We start from the raw sequence: 21,004 nt of genomic DNA on the forward strand, positions 1-21,004 counted from the left end.
TCTATCTTACATAACAAAAAGGTAAAAGTGAAAGTTATGGAAGTATGACTTCAAAACTCATGAACTACTGGACCCACTCAAATGTGATAGAATGCTTGTTAATTTCTAAATACAAATAACTGTGACAGGCCTGCTGCTGTAGTCTTGACTGGAGGAATGCCTTCTCCTAGGATGAGTTTGTTCAATGTTAAAGCATTCAAACATGAAAATTCCCATTTCAACTGTCCAGACGTTTTATCTGTTTAACTTTTCAAGTTATTATTTAAGTTACCACTTACTGTGATAAAGTCAAACAAAAAATCCCATACCCTGCATATAGCAGACTATTAATGTTGATTTTTCAATCTATCTGAATATTAAGGTCCCATTCTTTTCCCATTTTTCATAGCATCAGTAAAAAGGATTTTGCAAACCCAAATACCACCTACAAACTAAATCCTACAAATTTCAATTTATATCCATGTTATCCCTGCCATTACATTAATACAACTCCAATTAATACAATCTTTAGGGAAGCTGCATTTTTAGAATTACTTCAAATTTAGTGGCAAGTTTCCACTGGCATACAAACTCTGGAAATTCACATCTCTCTGTGGCTTTTACAATATGCTTGGTCCTTAACTTGATGTGTTTGGCAAAAGTTCAGACTCCGTTGCTACGATTTTTTATTATGAATGTGATGAAAGGTACTTGATAAAAAGGGTAAACCACTTTGTCAAAAGTGCTGCTGAGGCAGCACCAATTCACTTTATCTTGCTTTTTGAGTTCCTTTAAACTTGCCTGTGGGACTGCCTATAGAAAATATGCTCAGAATCCATTCCAATTACATCTTGTCTACTCTTTATTATAGCACACCAATATAAGACAGAGGTAATCGATTTGAGGTAATACCCACAAACTCATAAGTACTAGTATTAAAACAATTCATATCAAAAAAGCTCCTAAATAAAGGACAAATGATAAAGACTACTGATCTGTGCTGGAATGGTTTAACCTATGAGGTTAAAACCTTCACCTTCTTATTTGCTTACTGGGACCTTAATTTTAGCGAGCATATTAAATTAAGCATGCATCCAGCTTTCTTGCTTGCTAAAATAATCCCTGTTTGTCAAGAAAAGGCAAAGAAAGCAAGAAGGTAGTGGAGAAGAAACAGGTAGCCCTTTTCCTATGCATCTTGAAAACTTCTTACTGTGATGTTTTGGAGAGTGTGTCATGTAATTTAAATGCATTGGCATTCCCTTGAATTCAGCACCATACAAAAATATGGGCAATGCCTACACACAACTTACATCTCATTGCAGTCATATTCAGTGTGTGCCAGGCATTCAGAAAGAATTTTTTTGCCTGTAAGGTTGTTTCTTTTGGCCATCAAGAACACTAATGAAACTCTTAATTACAGTCCCCTTATCTCAACCCCAAAGCACTAATTTTTGTTCTTTCTCCTTTACCTGCTTTTCTCTTAACCTCTTCCCACTTACGAACTGCAGTAATGAGAACAACATTGTAAAACATGATTTTAACTCTTCTGATGCTCTACTTACTCTCAAAGGAAAAATATAATCAGGAAATGTGATTGCAATCAAGTTCTGAATCATTTTACACATATAAAACCGTCTACACTACCATAAAAATATAGATTAAAAGATAAGCTTAAAAAGCATCCTAGGCATACTTTCACTGATGCACAGAGATGCAGTTGAGAACCCTTCTCGTGATTCTTCAGTGTGATGTACATGTGAGTGACAGCCTGAAATGATGGGGAGCAGTGGTACTTGGATCTGACAAACTTCCCCCACTGAGCCTTCAAAACGTGACTGTCTTTCATCATGGATCATTTCTACAGCTCACATCTCGTGCACTCAGGCTGGGTTGCACTCTGGTGTCCCTGCCCTTGCTCTCCCCGTGTGCCAGAGAACACTACAGAGAAGAGCTGTGAGGACCAGGGACCAAGAATGAAACCTCTGCACTGCTGTCACATGTGTCATCCAGTGGGACTACACTCCAAGGAGCACCATTAAAACACATGCTTCCCACACATGGGGACTTTTTGTGGACTCACAAAGGCATACCCTGCATCTGACTGCCCATCAGTCACACAGCCATGTCAGGGGCACTGGCTGGGACAACAGCCACGCTGTGCAGGAGCAAAAAGGGTTCTTGAGAGACATGTACACCCTAATTAGGCTTGTGAGCTGAGGCACAGACTGACACCCTAATGCATTGTGCCCTACACAAACATGCTTTGTCAAACTATCTTGGCATAGCAGTTCTGAAGTGTGCAGATCTCCAATACAGCATTACAATTTTCTCCCTAATCTTCATCTATCTTCTGTTTCACAGTACATCATGAACAGGTACAATGGCACAACTGGAGGGTAGGTGAATGGCATCAAGGCATAAAGATCAAGAAGCTGAAGGGAGAACTCCCTTATGAGAGTTAAGGAAGTACAAATGTAGGTACCTGAACTACTTGGACAAAAAAATGTCCCATTTCAGTGCTCTAAATTCCTATAAACTTGTGTAAGCTCGGAAAAGAAATAAAAGAAAGTCCTTTTGTTGCTCATAGTTTCACTGCTTTTCAGTAATATTTTTTTGTGATTAATCAAATTTACTTGGAGAAGAAATCATCTTTTTAACTTTCTTTTTGGTGGTTCCATACACAAACAGAACAAAATGCAAATCTATGAGAACACCCTTTTAGAGCAACATAAAAAATTCTTCCCTCCCAGATAAACCTACCAAAGCAAACCTGCTGTTTAGATGATGGCTAACAAGAACCAGGTTTGCCATTCTCTTCAACTTTACAGAATCTACCAAAAGACACATTCTTACCTCTGAAGATCTGATTTCCCATACAGGGAAAATTCTATCCTTGGACACTTAAAAATATGGAAAGTTCTGGGAAATATTTACTTGCTCTTTCCATCTTTCACGGTTGCTTAGAGATACATCTACTTTGCACACTTAGCAACTCTAAAGAGGGTCTAAGTGATACCTCCTTAGTAATTTAACCACATACTAAATCAAAAAAGTCAGGCAGGAGAATGTAGCAGTGAATTTTGTGAACATTCTCATGCACCCCAAATTATATAAGTTACATTTCTCTAATACCATTTCCATATCTCTAAAGCAAAGTGGAGACACCTTGAGCAACATCAGCTGGCTTCAGCATCCTGTCCTGCAGCAGACAGGAGCAGGCTGTGTGTTACAAGAACAGGCTTCCCTGTGTGCCTGGGAGCCTCAAACCCACCTCAATGAGTTTGTCTGTGACCCACACAGAGTGACCTGCAGAATCTCATTGGCACTAATAAAGAAAAAGGGGAAAAGACATCAATATTTCAAGCTGGGCTAGATCTTCAGTTTGCTTCCTCTATAGGTTCATGGAGGAAATGGCAAAGTTAAAAGGGCACCTGACAGGTATTACTTTTCATCCTACTAATACATCCATTTGCCCACTTGGTCAAAGAAGAAGTCTTTGTATTCCAGAAGCATTTTGGTGAGTATAGAGCTTGGAAATAAATATGAATTATCCATAGTTAAGAGCTCTGTATAAACTGACTTGGAGCATATGCACAATAAGGAAAGAAACTCTTCTGTACCACCAACCCTTGGTTTCTTGAGGGCTCCACATAGGAACTAGACTCAGCAGGCCTGTTTTCAGGTGGAATATATAACTACCTAGGAAGGCTGCAGAGAAGGGGGCAGAGTGAACTCAGTGAGGCAAAAACTCCTCTGGTTTCTCCTCTCTGAAAACAAGAAAACACACACACAAACTCCAATGCAAAGCACTAACATAATAAATCTTTAAAAGGTCACACTTGGGAATAAACAGGGAATTAATATTTGAAATCTATCCTTCAATCTGCCATACTGAGTCTTGTTTGGTAACTAACACATGAAAGCTAGCAAGACAAGAAAGCATAATAATAGCAATAAGGTAAGGCATTTGGCTTCCTTCCAGACTATTCTGCCTTCTCTTCAGGGCAGCCCAATTTACTCAGTCCAGGAGAAAAAAATATGCCTAAGTATCAGGCCTGATCTCAAATAATAAGCCCTGCTAGGAGGTGAAGCATATCATTCTGCACAGACCAACACAGATCAAAGCTAGCTTGACTGAGCCTGCCTGGAGAAAAAAAGAGCTGCAGCCTGCTGAGACACCGAGCCATGCCCCAAGCACTGAGACCCCGAGCTGTGCCACCAGCACTGAGACACAGCCACCAGCAATCACCTGCTGCCCCAGGAAGGGCCTGCCTTGGGAAGCCTCCTTGAGCAAGGGCAGGTTTGAGCTGCTGAGGCCAGCTGTTTCTTGGAGCTTTGGCATTGGATTTAACTTTCACAACCAGGGTTAAGGACAGCTCTACAGAAAGCCTGACACAGAGGTTGTTAATTCTCCCGTCTTCAGGAGCTTCCCAAGAGGTTTCCAGCAAAACAAATTAAAAATCCAAACATAAGCTTAAATGGCCAGAAACATACAAGGAAATATTTCTTTATTGCTTAAATGAGATAAAATGCAGCAATCACCTTATTTTTAAACAGACTGCTTAAGGTTTCTTGCTTGACGGTGCTGAGGAAAAATACGTTTCACTATGTGGCCAAAAGAAAAATCCTGTTCAGCACAGTTAAATATTTACTGGTTTTATTTGTGTATTACAGACAAAATCTTAAGCCATAACAGATTTTGCAAAGATCTCAAATACTGGCTCCTTTTGTATCTTGCCATGTGTAAAATATATTTCACTATACTACCTTTTGTCAGCATCAAACATATACAGGGACATTTTAATGTGGTTGTACTACATAACACATGAGGATCAATCCTGAAATTATTTCCAGCGTAAGAACTTTTAGTGTATACATAGAAAAATTCCCAAATTTAGTCAAGATTTTCTACTAAATAATTCAGATTTCTGCCACAACGTCCCGGTTACCCTTGCAGCCATTTTTGAAATGCAAAAGAAAGGAGAAAAACAGGTTAATTTCCAAAACTGCAAGGAAAAGCTTCTTTATGTGGAAGAAATATGACAAAAAAATTAGGAATAATATATTTGTACACAATTTCTTCAGCATCAGTATGTTTACTCATGTTTTTAACTAGCAAGGAAGGCTGAGAAGGCAGACACAATATAATAGCTGAGCCAGCTTACCCAGCTTCTGTTGTGCAAATTGCCAGAACTGTCAGTGTATCTCCCAGGCAGCTGGCAACTAGGTGACTTGCAATCCCACAAAACTGGGTTGTCAAGCTGAGTTCCTTAAATATCAGAAATTTCTCACTTGCTTTAAGCCCCATTCCTATACCTTTTTTTGGGGTTTTTCACTTGGGTTGGGTCACAGGTCTTAAAAGTCCTAGATGACTAACCTCTTCTAGTTGGCAGGCTTTGATGACACTCCTGTACCGGTATTCATCATAGGATACCCCAAAAATTATGTTCTCTTTTATTGTTCCAGGCATGATCCAGGAGACTTGAGGTGAAAAGGATATCCTTCCACTGTGCTTAATTTTGCCCTGTGAAGGCTCCAATTCTCCCATTATCAACATCAGAAGAGAAGTCTGAAAAAACATTAACACTTGATAAATATATCAGATATCTGTTCAACAAAAAGAAATGTTGCACATAGTGAGAGTCACTCTGCTAAGGCACTTAAATGGCACATTTGTCCCATCAAGAGTGTCCCTGTAAGTGACAATTAGTGCAAACTACAATTAGTGGACACTTTCTTGATATGTCTGATTCTGAAAGGCCTCTAATAGAAGAGAAACTTAATTTAATAAATGATAAAAATTGTGTATGATATCTTGTAAAAAAGGCATGCTGCTGCAAAAGTATGTCATTTTAATGAAGTTATCAATAATCTTACAAGGTAAAAATCTATCTGTGAAATACATACAGACATAAGGTACTAGTATTTATAGAGAGTTCTATTTGATTTTCACATTATCAGTGACTATTTTGTTTGTTCTTTCTACAACATAATTCATGTTTATTATTTTGCTAGTGCTTATAAGTGTTTTATCTGCATTGCCTTGAAAAATGCAATTTCTCTGTGTATGTATATACAATTACTCAGTATGATCTGAATTTTCCTCTGTAACTGTTAACTCATTTACGTGAATGCATGACCTAAGTATATTTACTATTTCCCTTCATAAAAGAATTGATTGCAATTTCAGTACTGACATGTTATAATTTCAAAGTTAATGAGTAGCTTGTAGTAACCTTGTCACACATCATTGGCTACTAGATCAAAGAATGGAATTGAGAAATACACGGAAAATTTTGTTGCAGAGCCATTGCAGTGGTGTTCTTATCATTAATAAACAGTCAACAAAGCTGGGACGTAACAGCCAAAGATCTAAAAAATCTGTCTAAGCCACAGTTTTGTGCTGTCAAGCCCAGAGATCCTTTTGTAAGTTATGCAATATCCTGGGGGAATCTCAGGAGATTCCTTCCCTTATACCAGAATGTGACTTTTCCAAAATGCTGAGTGAGAAGTTCCCCATCCTGCAAAGGACAGCTGTTGGGTACATTTTGCACTCTGGATGTTAAACCACTGCATCTTGTGCCATATAACACAAATTAAGAAACAAAAACAAAACTGAAACAAACTCTATCTAATATTGAAGCAATATTAAACAGCTGATGTCAGGCTTCATACCTGTTATAGATTAAATAGCTAATATAGATAAAATTGTGCAGTCTGTTTCATGGGCCTGACAGTTCCTGGAACATAGAGTAACAGCCTCAAGCACCATGAAGGAATCCTTACATGAAGAATGTGTAAAGGAAAGGCAGCATTATTGGGGGGGGTGGTAGGTGGGAGGTGAACCTTATTTTTTTACTTTTATAATATTAACTTTTTTGAGTTAACATTACAAGGCTTTTGTTTTTATTGTCTTGGAAAGTGCAAATTTTTTGTACGCATATACTCCCATAGACTGTTCAGTGTAATCCGAATTTTCCACAATTTCCTATGTAGCAGATTAAAGGAGATATACATACATCCTTCAGCATTTTCCAGTTCACATTTCTACATTACAATTCCCAGCATTAGCTATAGCAATAAACTATTCTGCTAATTCAAAATCATCACACTAAAATGCACCTTAACACATCATCTTGAGGACAATCTCATGGTCTGAATGTCTGCTCTCTCTTGTGGGGATCATTAATGAAAAAGAAGAAGCCTTGATCATACTGAAATTGATGGGTCCTTTGTCATTGACTCCAACAGACCAAAGGTTTTACCCCATGCAAGTAAAAGAAATTTTCACCTACAATTTATTAAACAGGAGAAGCATAATGAGCATTTTTTTTAACTTTCACATTTCCTCAAAAGTCACAGCGAAGATGAAAGACTCGTCAAGACTCATCTAATTACTTGCTGTTCAAAGAGAATAAGAGTATCACAGTTCAACTCATTTTATATTAATGATGTTAATTGGATGTGTCATCTGCAAACTAAATGCATTGATAATATTTTGGGGTAGTAAAATGATGAATAATCTAAACCACAGCTTTTCACAGGAAGCCACCAGTTTCAGCAGCATCTCCCCAGGCTTCCACGTGGGTCTCAGGAAGCCCAAGTGAGGCACTGCAGGAACCAGAGCTGAGTGATCAGGTACACCACATGTCCAGGGCACACATGCCTGGCTATATTCCTGTCAGCCTTTTCAGGTTACAAACCATCTTGTCTTCAGTTTTTTTCCTTAAAATGTTAGCAAGGCAGAGAAAAAAATGCTTTCTAGCACACTGAGCCATCAGTGTATCTATCCTATAATCTTAATTTTTTTAAAGGCCAGGAGATTCTCACCATGAGCCTTAACTTTAGATTTCAGTATGCATTACTCCTGTAAAATTTCCTTTTACTTCCAATGGGGAAAAAATTTTGTGATTAAATTGCTATTTCCTTATAATTCTGTAACCTTCTATTACAAAAAATATCCAACAAACTCTACCTCATAGTGGCCACAGTATAAAACTTCAAGTAACTATTTCAGTGAAAGTTGCAGATTATCCATATTTTTTCCTGCAGCCATCATTTCTGCAGCAAGCACAGGATAGCAAAAATACAGTAAAAATAGAGGTAACAATACAGGTAATAACACAATATTATTCCTTATAGTTATTAGGATTCTAGTTGAACAAGTAGAAACAGAAATACCTTGCCTGCTCCAGTAGATCCAGAAACAGCCAATAGCTGCCCCTTCTCAATCTTGAAATTTATATCCTGAAGAACAGGAGAGGCATGAAGGGGAAAATTATTGAAGAAGAGATTGCTGTCAGTGCTAGGAGCTTTGCTGTTGTTGTTTTCCTGGTTTGCTTTTACAAATAGCTCTCCAATTCCCTGCAACATACGTGGATATATATTTGATGTCCATAAAAAAATAAATAAAGCATGCATATACAGAGTATATATGTACAGATATACATCATGTATATCATACTATGGATTTAGGAAAACATAAACTTATTTCTCCCATGTTACTTTTCCTGTCAATAAAATACTAATTATATTATTGAATATATATTTTTTTAAATGTTTGTGTTGGACTTGTGCCAAATCTGTGGACACAGACAAAATTTGCTTATTATAGAACTGTTTTCCAGTGTTTATACATGACATAGCCTGATCCTGTTTTCAGGCTGGCCTAAGTCAGTAATAACTACTTAATACAGGCCTTAACACTTATTAAAATGTTTCTTCCCAAGTTTCTCCATGTGCATAATTTGACATCATGCATTACTTACTTGCTAAGTATTCCTTACCTGCTGAAAGCTGAAGTTAGTTAGAATGAAAGAGTGTAGGCTGCTCTTTTTAGAGAGCATCATGGCAAATATTAAAATACATATAAATACATATATACACTCTGTGGTTTAATATAGTTTGGGTAAAGGTACCAACCTCATCCCAAAAAGCTGTTACTTTGTCCAGCTCAACCCCAGTGGTTGTTAGATTATACTCCAGAGCTTTATATTCTTTTTTCAGCAAGAAATCCTAGAAACACCATAAAAGCAGATGAAACAGTAAGGGACAGGTCATATTGCACAAAGCAGTCTATATTTGCCTACACAGAGCACTAATATTTCAGCTGGCACTTTTGCATTTCAGTGCTTTCAACAAGAGGCATAAATATAAATCATACAACATTTTTTGATGCAACAGGAAATGTTTTTGAAACTACCAATCTTTTCATTGCTAGTGAAAACATAGCCATAAAGGTATTTGGTTCTGATTTAGAAAGGATATTGAAACTTGGCACTTGTTTTGCTTTCAGGACTTGTATCTGGCAAGATCATCCCTCTGAGTTTATCCCTTTACAAATAAAGCTTTGGTTTTGGAGTAAGATGTAGAGGGTTGCACTCTAGTAAACAGTGAAACAAAGCAGCTACATGCTGGTACCTCCCTTTTCCAAAACTGCAAGAGTTTAAAAGACTTGGAATGATCTCTCCACCAACAAAAATAAAAGGCAGATAATGATCCTGGCAAGTGCAGCACTGATGCAGTGTAATTTCAAATGACACAAGTTAGCAACCTGGCGCTCATGTTGCCTTTGGGAATAGCATTTGGAAATAAGAGTAAGGCTGTGATAATGTAGGAAAGGCAGCCTCTCTATTCCATTATTTTATTAAGGGTATATAGTCTGTAAATATTGTCTCCTCCAAATTCTACTCTTTTTTAATTATGTGTCAGCAAATAGATCTACATGGGCAACACAATGGAAAACCTAAGCAGGCTCATGGGGAAATCAGCTCTCAACAGTACACTTGCAAATTCCCCAAGGAGAACAAGAAGAAGGGCTCTGTTGGCATAACAATTCTGATTGAAAGGGCAGGAACTGAAAAACTGGAAGGCATGACACACATGGTTTATGAAAAAAAAAAAACCAAGAAGCTATGCTTTCATAACAAAGGGGTCATCCAGTGGAGCTCCTGTAGCAGTGGTAGTCAGAGAGAGCACACTGATTCTGAAATGTCATGGTCTAAAAAGCATATGAAAATACAATAACACAGGGGATATACCTGCCCTGGTCAACTCTCTAACTGATGTGGAAATTAAATCAGAGAGATGTGTGAGTGGCTTAATATTCTTGTTTTTGTTTCTCAAGACTAGTAAAGGGCTTTGGTGTTCTGGGACTCTATCCTGCCTGTCTATGGGAGCTATACTGAGCCTGCCACAAAGAGATGATTATTTATGGGTTCTGGAGCACCCATTTGCTGATATCTCCAAAGACAAGCATTCAGTGCAGTGTGGGCAATGTGACCACTGGGCTTGCCAGTTCTGTGACTGTGTCCAGGGCACTGGACACACTCTTCCAGGAAACAGGAGAGACAGGATGCTTCCACTAGTGCCTAGGGAATTTGAGAGCACAAGGAAAGCCTACAATGGAACCTAACAAAGCAGCCTTCTGAATGTCCAATGAAAAGGTTTATGGCTAGATTTCTTAAATTTTCTGCCCAGTTGAAAATCATAAAAATCCTACACCTATTTCTTATCCTAAACTGAGGTTCAGACATCTGATTAAGAACTTTAGGATCTGTATTAGTTATTTTTACCCCATTAAAATTGATAAAATCTATGTTCTACGAAAAACCCCATATCTGTAAATATACAATGAAAAAGGTCTAAGGTTTCACCCCAAATAGTGTAAGAATCCTCTTCCTAGGGAGTAATTTCAGAACAGCAGGTAAAATATATAGAGTTAATAAGAATCCACACTGATTTTACTCTGCAGATAAGCCTCTCATGCTGGTACATGAGCAATTGATCTCAGTAGGTAAGGTGGGTAATAATTATTTGACTGATACCTTAATTATGTTTGCTACTTATAATGAACAAGATGCACATTTGCATAAAATGCACAGTCTTCTGCTGTTGTTGTCACAAATGTCCAGAAAAACAGAAGATCTGTGACTGCAGCTCCTGGAAGCCATGCTATATAAAACATGTGCTAATTTTGAACTTCCTTTTCTGAAGGAAAAACATCTCTAAGGCACCACAAGCCAGTGCTTTTATTAAGTTTCTTGTTCTGCTATGAGAATAACTGACTAAATGTTTAAAAAAAAGAAAAATGGTTTAAAAAATAAATAAATAAAATCAGCAAGCTGGTAGCATGAGATTGTGTGGTTATGCTGCCTGGGGAACAATATCAAGATTTATAATGACACTTCATGGTGTTTAGTCAAAGCAACATATATTGAAAAAGTCTGCATAACTGCTGTGTGCTTTTGCTGATCAGCTGACCAGATAACACGATCGAAAGAATTAGCTTACGTACTTGGGAAGATTTTAGTCTGTGCACTGTACCTGTATTTTGTTTATTGCTCCAATAGAGTCATACCAGGTCTGCACAGAGCCGGGAAACTGCCTGGTCACTGTCATTCGAAGGACAATGCAGAAGGAAATGGTGGTAAATATTTTTCGGAGAGTAATTCCTTTAATCACAGCATACGGAAGCACAGCTAAGAACACCACAAAAAAGCCTGAGAAGAAGAAGGCTGAGCTGTTGAAATATCTCACATAAGCAGCTTTTCGGGTAAGCTTCAGTTCAGTTCTGTTAGGAAAAAAAAAAAAAAGTACAAATAATTAGTGTAGGACTTCACAGTTTACAACTTACAAATATTTTGGATGGAACTGCTGGCATAACAATTAACACAGAGGCTCACTTATCCTTCTTCTTTTCTAGAATTGCAACTGAAAAGGAGGACTCCAAACTATTTCTGGGCCTAAAATGTCGTTAGAGTCAAATTTTGACATCAATGTTCAGAGATGTCAGACAAAGTAACAATAATCTGTCATGATTTACATACTGAATGAGCCACAAGCTTCTACAATTCCTGGCACAACCAACCTCAAGCATCTAACACCGTGGTATGTGATGTGCTCCCAGAACATTCATCCCATACTCGTTTAGATGCATAACTACTATAAAAAAAAGATACTTTGAAATGCCAGATTTGCTGTATGTTTCCATAAAAAAACCTTACAACAGACAGTCTGATTATAAGGTCATTTTCTTTTGCATGGCAAGCCACTAATGGCTGTGAATTAGGATGCTTCAAACACAAGGTCTTGTCTGCTACCACTTAACAAGCCAAATGACTGGGAGGCCCTGCAGAGCTGATTCCACAACCCAAATTCAATGGAAACTCTGATATTCCTGGGTTGACTTGCTCTGGTGGTGTCTTCACTCAGTGATCCTCTGGATGACTTTAAAAAAATGGAAGAATCATACAATTATAGGATGGTTTGGGCTGGAAGGGACCTTAAAGATCATCCAATTCCAACACTCCAGCCATAAGCAGGGACACCTTCCACTAGACCAGGCTGCTCCAAGCCACATCCAGCCTGACCTTGAACACTTCCAGGGATGGGACATCCACAGCTTTACTTGGCAATCTCTGCCAGTGCCTCAACACCCTCACAGGGAAGAACTGCTTCCTAATATCTGATCTAAATTTACCCTCCCTCAGTTCAAAGCCATTCTTCTTTGTCTTATCACTGTGTACCCTGGCAAAACATCCCTCCACTTATAACTTGTAGACTCCCTTCAGGTTCTGAAAGGCCATAACAAGGTTTACCCAGTGTCTTCTCTTCTCCAGACTGAGTAATTCCAATTATCTCAGCCTCTCTTCATAGGAGAAGTTCTCTGATCTTGTAATATTGCTTCCATTCTTGTCTTTTAAAAATCCATGCATCATACAGTAAAAATTAACTCCAGCATTACAAAAATTATTATAAATTATTATAGTAAATATGGCTAATAAAATAACAGTCCAATTTCCAGGTTTCTATGGCCAGCTTGTGGACTACAATTTATTTAATTAATTTCTAGAGGATTTGCTAGCATGATGTGTTCTCAAATTTGCTAAAAGCAATACATGTGACTAGTGACATCAGGGGAATACTAAACTGGTTCCATCCTTCAGCAGGCACTCATGACCTGGATTCAGACTGAGTTTCTCTGATTGTTTATAGTAAATAATTACAAATTTTAATGGTAAAGAACACTTCACTTTCCCTGGATTGTCTTTCAGAAAGCAGCTGAACAAGAAGGTGTTTGCGGAACAATATAATTGTATGTCTGTTATTTATATGATAATATGACACTTATATTTCTTTTATTTTCCCAATTACACACCTGGCACAGAACTTTATTTCTCTGTAAAAGACTAAACAAACACACAGGACACATGGGAGAGTTTTCATGCAGCATCACCCATCAATAAATATGTCACTTCTCCTCCCTTTCCCCTGAACTCCTTGCTGGTAACAAAGACTTCCTTCTCACAGGTCTCAGCTAACTTTTACCTCCTTTCTCCTTCAGGTCTGGCAGTTACAGTTTAATCCTTATATTAATTGAGAAGATAAGCCTTCTACAAGGCCATCTACAGACAATAAATATTAATGTAAATGTGCAGGATAAGTACATGAATCTAATTTACTCCTTCCACAGGTTGTTTGCAAATTTTATAACCATCTTTATTGCATTTCTCAGAAAATGGCTGCACAGGATTCATATTGTTTCCTCCACCACAGAATAGGGATGTCTGTTAAGCCTTAAGCAACCGTCACAAAAGGGCTTTTTATTTTAAGATGAGGACAGGGCTGGCCAGAAACAAACACAGATCCCACAATTGTTTTACCTGTGCAAACTAACCCCTGAAACATCATTATAACAAATGAGGAAGTAAATAAAAAAAATTTAAAATCTCACCTCCATAGTAAACTTTAAAAAAAAAAAAGGGGGAAAAAACCCAAGCTGCAGTGTGGGAATGCATGCTGAGTTTATTGAGGATTAATAGTTGTTGCTCTACTTCTTAACTAATATGACCACAGATGATGTTCATAGCCACCTAATATTCTTTTGTCTGAGCACATAAAAAAATTTGTGTGACAAATGAGTACACTTACTCACGGATGTTTTCAATCATTTTTTCCATTGCATCTTCCCAACAGTAGGCTTTAACTGACTGTATATTTTCAATTATTTCCGAGGTGATGACAAGTCTCTCATTGATCTTTCCTGCTCTCTTATTCCTACAAAGTAAAAAGACATTAGGTCAATCTTCACCATTTTCATCCCATATGGGTAACTTGTATCCCATTGTATGTAATGAAAACAGCTTCTATATGTGCCTCTGCTTAAAATGTTTACTTAAACAGAATTATTATGGAGAATTAAGAAGAAATTAGTAGAAATCCAACCATTGTTTTAAAAGGAGAAAATACAAGCTCTAAAAAGAATGGATTAAGTAACTAACAAGTAGTTTTATTTCTAAAAATTCTAAATTTAATGCTAAATCTAATTTTAACACTATTTACTCCATGTTAGACTTTCAATTTTTTTAAGTTTAGACTTTAGACCTGCTCCTAAATATGTGAAATGTTGTCTGTAACTTTTCCTACACAGAAAACACTCTTTGAACACTCATCCTACATAATGTCCTAACCAGAGTCCCTTAATCAAGTGATATAAACTTCTTAAAACCAATGTGTTCTAGGAAATATATTGAAATATTTTAAAACATTCTTGTCACCTGTATTTCATCATCATTTGTCCCAGCCAGGCTTGGAATAAGACCACAACTATTAGAAAAGCAAGTCCAGAAAATGCAGAAGCTTCTAACATATCCCAGAGCAATCCCATCAGCAGTGCCACTTGTAATGGTGCAATCCATACAAAATGAGCCAGAGCAAGACCCTATGGAAGGCCACAGTAGAAAAAAAATAGTGAAAGTTAGAGGTGTGCTCTGAAAACTACATGAAAAGGAACTAGCCATTAAAGTGACACTTTGAAAAAGATAGTGAAGAATGGTACAAATATTTCCAGCAAAAAAACAAGTTTATAAAGGAGGACTTGTGATTCTGAGTACATAGCATTCTGGGTGTTAATTATGATGACAGTGCAGCAATACATATAGATTTCATGCCTAAACTTTGATTTTTCTAAGGCAAAGTTCAATCTGCAGCTGTCTCTTTGTTATGCATATGCATGAGGAAAAGTCACAGCTTTGTAAATGGAATTTGGCATCAATGCTGGCTTTTTCAACCACTGTAAGAGGAGAAAAATACTTTTAAGAATCTTCTGAGTGTTTTAGTCTGATATAGAAGGCAAATATTCCTTTGGTGAAGAGATGACTGTTGTATGAGCACAACTAGTTCAATGCAGTTCTCATTCAGGAGATTTTGGGGTCTGTGTTACTGCAGCTGCACTGCTGCCATGACAGACCACTTGTCTTAACTTGTGCAGCACCAGCTGACATTACCCTATACAGTCATGCAGTGCTTCAAGTGCACCCTGCAGTTCCAGCCACGTGTCTACAGTCTCTCTGATCTTGTGTCTTTCAAGGGAGGCAAATCTCATACACCAAAGGGCCAATTAAACACACTTGAAAAACAGAAGTTCCTAAAGGCAATAGCAGGGATTTGCTGTAGTCTCTAACAGAAAGAAGTTTTACAGAAGACTCTGTAAGATTTTCTCTAAGACTGTGTTAGAGTCTGTGACTCTAACACAGTCTTACATGAACAATCACTTTTTAGTGGACTGAGTAATAATAGGAATTTGTTCAATGACAGAAATGGGCTGGATCACCTTAGTAAAAAGATACAGTCATCAGGAAGTAGGATGTAAGGATTGAACCAACAAGGTCTGTGAAATGAGCTGTTTAACGACCTTAGTATCACTGGACTGAAGAACAAACATGTTTTTATAATGTAAATGCTTTTTAGGTTTCCTCTTCTAATCAGCATAGGAGATAAAGAATGTCCTAAGTATCAGAATGAGCATTTCTATGACTATGTGCCAACACATTTTCTTAAAGTAATGAATGAGTATTTAGTCTACAATAAGCACTCAGGGCAGTTCTCCATTTATGCTCCTTCCTTCCTCAATATCTGTCATGAACAGCTTGACATTTGTATTTGAATGACACACCTCATCAAATTTGTTCAGATTGTTGGAAAGAAGACTGACCAATTGTCCAGTACTTATTTTATCTAGAACTCTGCTTGACAGTTTCAGGATCTGTAAAAGAAAACCAAACCATAAAAAAATTGTCATGTAAGTTATGTCCATAAAACAATAAATAGAGATGAAAACTATAGGCAATGATGCAGTAATATACGTAATAATGCACTTATTTGTTTATGCTAGGAAAAAAGTCTCATTAAACTTGTTATTTATGTCACTTGAATTCAATATAGCCATTAAATTGTTTAAAAATATTGATGTATTGACTTAGTTCTTGCTTTCTGTTGAATATTTTATGGATATAGATATATATGCAAATGCAAGTTTTAATTAAGCACGCATGCTGTGTGCTGCTGTGTATCCTCAAACATCTCCTACTGTTGCCTCTCTTGACAAATATTTTTGAAAGATGCTTTCACAGTGAGCTTTATACTAGAATAACTAACATGCTTGTTTCAATTATCTTCTTTGGGTATTGGTAAAACAAAGACATTTTTAAAGCTTTGTATTTTTTAGCATGTGATAGGTCAGTATCTGTTGATTCTTCATACTGTAGCAATGTCACAGAGTATCATTCAAACTCAATCCCTTCAATGTCACATTCTCTAATTCTTCTAATTCTCTTTTGAAGATATTCTTTGGCCACCAGCATGTTATTCTTCCTCTGCAGTACACATTTTTAACAGGAGCACAGTGATAAAGCAATTAAAGCATCTCACAACACACACAGCAAGTCTGAAGTCACAGAGGCTGATTTCAGTCAAACCAGCAGTAGACAGGTATTTAATTCTTTGGGCTGGGAAACTGAGAGCTGTCAGAAACTGTTAGCCACAATATTCTTCCATGTACTTTGTGTACCTTAACAAAACTATCAATCTTTCAACCAGCTAGCCTAAAATCTACATAGACTACAGACAGAGGCTTGGCTTGGGGTGTACATGAAACAATTACCTTCTTATAAATCAAGCTGAACATTGCTATCCTCATTTGCATTCCAATATGATGAAGGCCGAATACAGCAGGGTGTATCAGCAGTGTTCTCACAAAAAAGAGGAGGCACAAGCCAATTCCCAGGTAGTAAGCTATGGATCGTTCATTAGAGTTGTCTGGATCATAGGAAGCTATTATTCTCCCCAGCAGAAGGGGTTGCACAGATTTGGTGACTTCCTGTAGAGAGAAACAAGAAAAGTAATTTTGGTCAGCAGTTGGTTCATTTTTTTCCAAAATGGCAAACATTTCAGTTCAAAGTCCCACCAACTGAGACTTGAAATGTTATACCTTAAATGAGGACATCAGACCTATTTGCTCTGCAAACCACAGAAAATTGCAGTAATTGCACAGGAGAACAGACAACTGACTGGTGTTTTAAGTCTGTGATGCTCCTGCAACTGCACCAAAGCAAATCTGGCTCATAAATTTTGTTTGACCATTTTCCACAAAAGTGACAATTGAAATTATCTTCCACATTTCCTTTACATAGTTGTAATGGATTAGCCCTATCATATGACTGAATCTAGTTTATCAGGCTGGACCTCTGTTTTGGCCCTAGGGAACAGTTCTCACTGCACTCTATGGGACTTACAGGACAAGGGAAGCCTCAGAACTACCAAAATGAACACTACCATTCTCACAAGAAGTGAGAATATAGCCAAAACAAAAACTAAATGGAAATAGGAACAGAATAAAAGTATAAATAATTGGATCATCTACTCAACAGTTTTAGACGCTACATCCAGTTTTGTAACAAAGGCAGAAGGAGAGGGAGTAAATGGTAGGGGAGGCAAGTTTAATAAAGGTCCCAGAGAGAAAACAGTCCCTCCTACACTGGAGGCCCCAGCCCTTCCCATCCAGGGATGAGCAGCAGGATAGAGAACCAGGGTAGGAGAGGTAAGAGAAAGAGGTAAGGTCAAACCACTAAACTACAAGGTATCCAAATGATTTGCTAAAGCCCTGACTTTACTTCAGTCTGCTATTACATTTGTCCTCAGACTCCTTTTCCATTGTGATTGAATCCCACAGTGTTACCTCACCTTTGCCTTTCATTTCCCTCCCTGCCTCATCATTCTCATCCTTTCACTCCTCTAATCTCATTTTTTTCCCATCTCTGCCTCTTGCCTTTCCTTACCCGGTCTTTCCCAAAGAACTGCAAATATCACCTGTGTGCTGGGGTTAACCTTTTGCTTCATCTACTGCATGAGCTTCAGAAGGACATGAAGTAGCATGGGCTCCTTTGCTTCACTGTTATGGTCAGTTTAAAAGTACACAGTGCTATGAACTTGCATGAATCTCTTTATTCTTCCTTCTGTTGTGTTGCAGCAGAAAGCATGTGATGCTTCCAAAGTAACAAGACATTACTGAATTCTTCTGTACAGAGATGTGTTAAATTTTGCCCAAAAGTTACCAGTACTGCCTTCCAGATGAAAACCACACAGACCACCACAGAGACTCAGAGAAGGGAACTGGTGATGTTCAGCTGTGATTAAAGTTCTACTGTTATAAATAGATTGGGAAAATCCCCTTTAGTTGTATTTTTTTTTCTTCTCCTTTGGGTTCTCTTATACAAAAGCAATTGCAGGTACTTCTATAACCTGGATTGATATTCATTACTCACTTTTTCCACAGAAGATGTAGAATTTTACATCTCAAACAGCATACCTGTACTATGTGCTACATTACTCAAATTACCCACTCTGCTGTGAATCTGGAGCCAGCTTTGACAAAGACTTCAGTGTTATTAGCAGGCAAAGGGAGGAGTGTTTAGTAAAAAACACATGACCCAAGACAGCTGTGCTTAGACCATATGCATCCCAAAGCATAGAACCAAGGCTCCCCAAAACTCATAAAATACACACCAGTCACCTCTCAAGGACAATACAGTGCTTTCATATTCTTGGAGATTCCAAGATAAGCTTTTCTATATCAGCTCAAAATAGCAACATTTTTTTTGTGTGTTTACTTTTATTCCAGTGAAAATGACATGTTCTGCTGCTGTGTTTGTTGTGACTATAAATGTATTGTATACATTCCGAGCTTGCTGGAAAAAAAGATTTACAGACTAGAATAGTGGCTGGCAACAAGCCAAGTCATACATTATCTCATGGGGCATAAAAGTCCACTGGTTTACAATGGAGATTTATCAGCTTGCTTCCCAATTATCTAGTCTATACAAACCAAAGCAGACCTGCCTGTTTTTTTTTTTTTCTCTTGTAAATTCAAAATTACCCACTGATATGAATAAAATGATTAAAGCAACCTGCCTAAAAAAAAGAATGGCATTTGTACACCTAAGAGAAAATTCAGTTTTCAACATTCATATTTTGCCTTTTCCTGTCTTTATTTTCCCTCCTGCACCCATCATAGGCCACTCAGAAACCCGTAAGTGTCCCCCTCACTCTTAAGTGATCTTAATTAAAAGAGTAAAATCTGGAGAGAAATAGGATTATGACACAGCATATTTTGCTAATCTGACCTGGTATGATTACTCTTATGCAACAACAACTTTTATGTTACGTGTATCCCCCATATGCTCAAACACTCTGCCTTTGAGGACAATAATGCCCATCTCTTCTTTGGCACATGGCCAAGGAGCACTTCCCTCCCTGCCTCCTCACTCACACCCGTGACCCATATGCGAGAACTTCAGGAAATCCTCATTAGGGTCCCTTGGGATATGATACTAAAACCACTTCTAAGTTAATGTTAGCAGCTGCTGTGCCTGAGTGGAAATATAAATTTCATGGCAATAAATATAGGACCGAAATACAAATAGAATCCAATAGATCCTCACAGCAAAGCACCTAGTTGGCTAACTAGTACCAAGCTAAAAGCGAGATTTTTGTTTCACCACCATAACACCTTTTCTTTAAATTCTAAGATTCATATTCTGACAGGATGAAGGATGGAAACCATCTCAAACAGCAGGGGAGCAGATACATTAAGTGCAGTAACCCAACGTGCCTAACATAACACTATTTATGAGGGGGAGTTGTAGTACTCTAGGGGGCCAGAGCACAAGTGTCCACCCTGCAATAACATCAGTACCTACAGTGCATCAGGGACAAGGGAGAGATGGAAAAAAGGCTAGACTTAATGAGAGCAAAGCTGTGATGCCAGCTGAAAGGACAACTCCACAAACAGCAGGGATGTCAGCACACTTTAAACCACAGGCCAAGAAAGATGCCATGCAAACGGCTCAGAGATTAGACAAGTAAAGAGCTAAAAGGAAAATGAAGTTCAAAAGAACACACAGCTTGGTTACACCTATGCCAGCACGGCACTACATGCTGTCCCTTTCAAATTTATGGCAAAGCTCCCATTAATTTCCGTGAGCAAGGCCTGCAAAGAATGCCAGCAGCTTTAGGAGCAATTTGGTTTTTTTACAATTCCTCTTTCAATAAAATGAAGCTGCTTTAAATAAAATGAATAATAATGATAATAGAATAAAGAATTTAAACTAAGATGTAATCTTTCCATGTTCATTGTGGAAGGTGCAGTTTCGTTTACTATGTGTTTAATTGCACATATCTGTGATTTCTTAAAGAAATTTAAAAAAAATAATTCCCACAACCAAAGAATATGACCCCAAAATCCTGCAGTCTTGTTCTGTCCTCACCCCATCTAAAATTGTACTCCATTGAAAAAGTGCATAAGGAGAAATCAACCCTGCACATGCATGCCCACACACATTGCCTAAACTTTGGGAAAGAGTGTTATCCTCAAGAGTGCCTGCAAAAGCCCTCAGACACTGCTTAACTTTTAGCAGGAATGCATTAGTGCAAAGGTTCTGGCTGGCAGACTGCAGGAACAGCTGGTACAGGGCGTGGTAGGCTACATTTGTAGAACTGCTTTGGTGTCAGTGGGTTTTTTTAAAAGCAAACCTGATTCGAAATCATGAATAAGGAGTTGCTGGCTTGGTGAGTAAAAGAAAATCTAAAGGCAGTGATGAGATCACAGGAACACATAAAAGACACGTTTGAGTAGGGGTCTGCAAATACAAGGTGTCATCCCAAAAAAGAGCTGGCAAAAGTGACAAAG

At 37.9% G+C, this 21,004-nt stretch overlaps 1 protein-coding gene across 1 annotated transcript in view; it reads right to left on the reverse strand.

Moving 5' to 3' along the window:
* CFTR (CF transmembrane conductance regulator) overlaps positions 1-21,004 on the reverse strand; it is an 86,398-nt gene that overhangs the window by 48,759 nt on the left and 16,635 nt on the right. The window contains exons 4-11 of the mRNA XM_050986868.1: positions 16,922-17,137; positions 15,935-16,024; positions 14,538-14,701; positions 13,912-14,037; positions 11,305-11,551; positions 8,902-8,994; positions 8,161-8,343; positions 5,357-5,548 (exon numbers count right to left, since the gene is read on the reverse strand). Coding sequence (XP_050842825.1) covers positions 5,357-5,548; positions 8,161-8,343; positions 8,902-8,994; positions 11,305-11,551; positions 13,912-14,037; positions 14,538-14,701; positions 15,935-16,024; positions 16,922-17,137 — 1,311 coding nt within the window. The remainder of the gene's footprint in view (positions 1-5,356; positions 5,549-8,160; positions 8,344-8,901; positions 8,995-11,304; positions 11,552-13,911; positions 14,038-14,537; positions 14,702-15,934; positions 16,025-16,921; positions 17,138-21,004) is intronic.

The sequence above is a fragment of the Serinus canaria genome, chromosome 1A, assembly GCF_022539315.1.
Source record: "Serinus canaria isolate serCan28SL12 chromosome 1A, serCan2020, whole genome shotgun sequence".
Classification (NCBI taxonomy): domain Eukaryota; kingdom Metazoa; phylum Chordata; class Aves; order Passeriformes; family Fringillidae; genus Serinus; species Serinus canaria.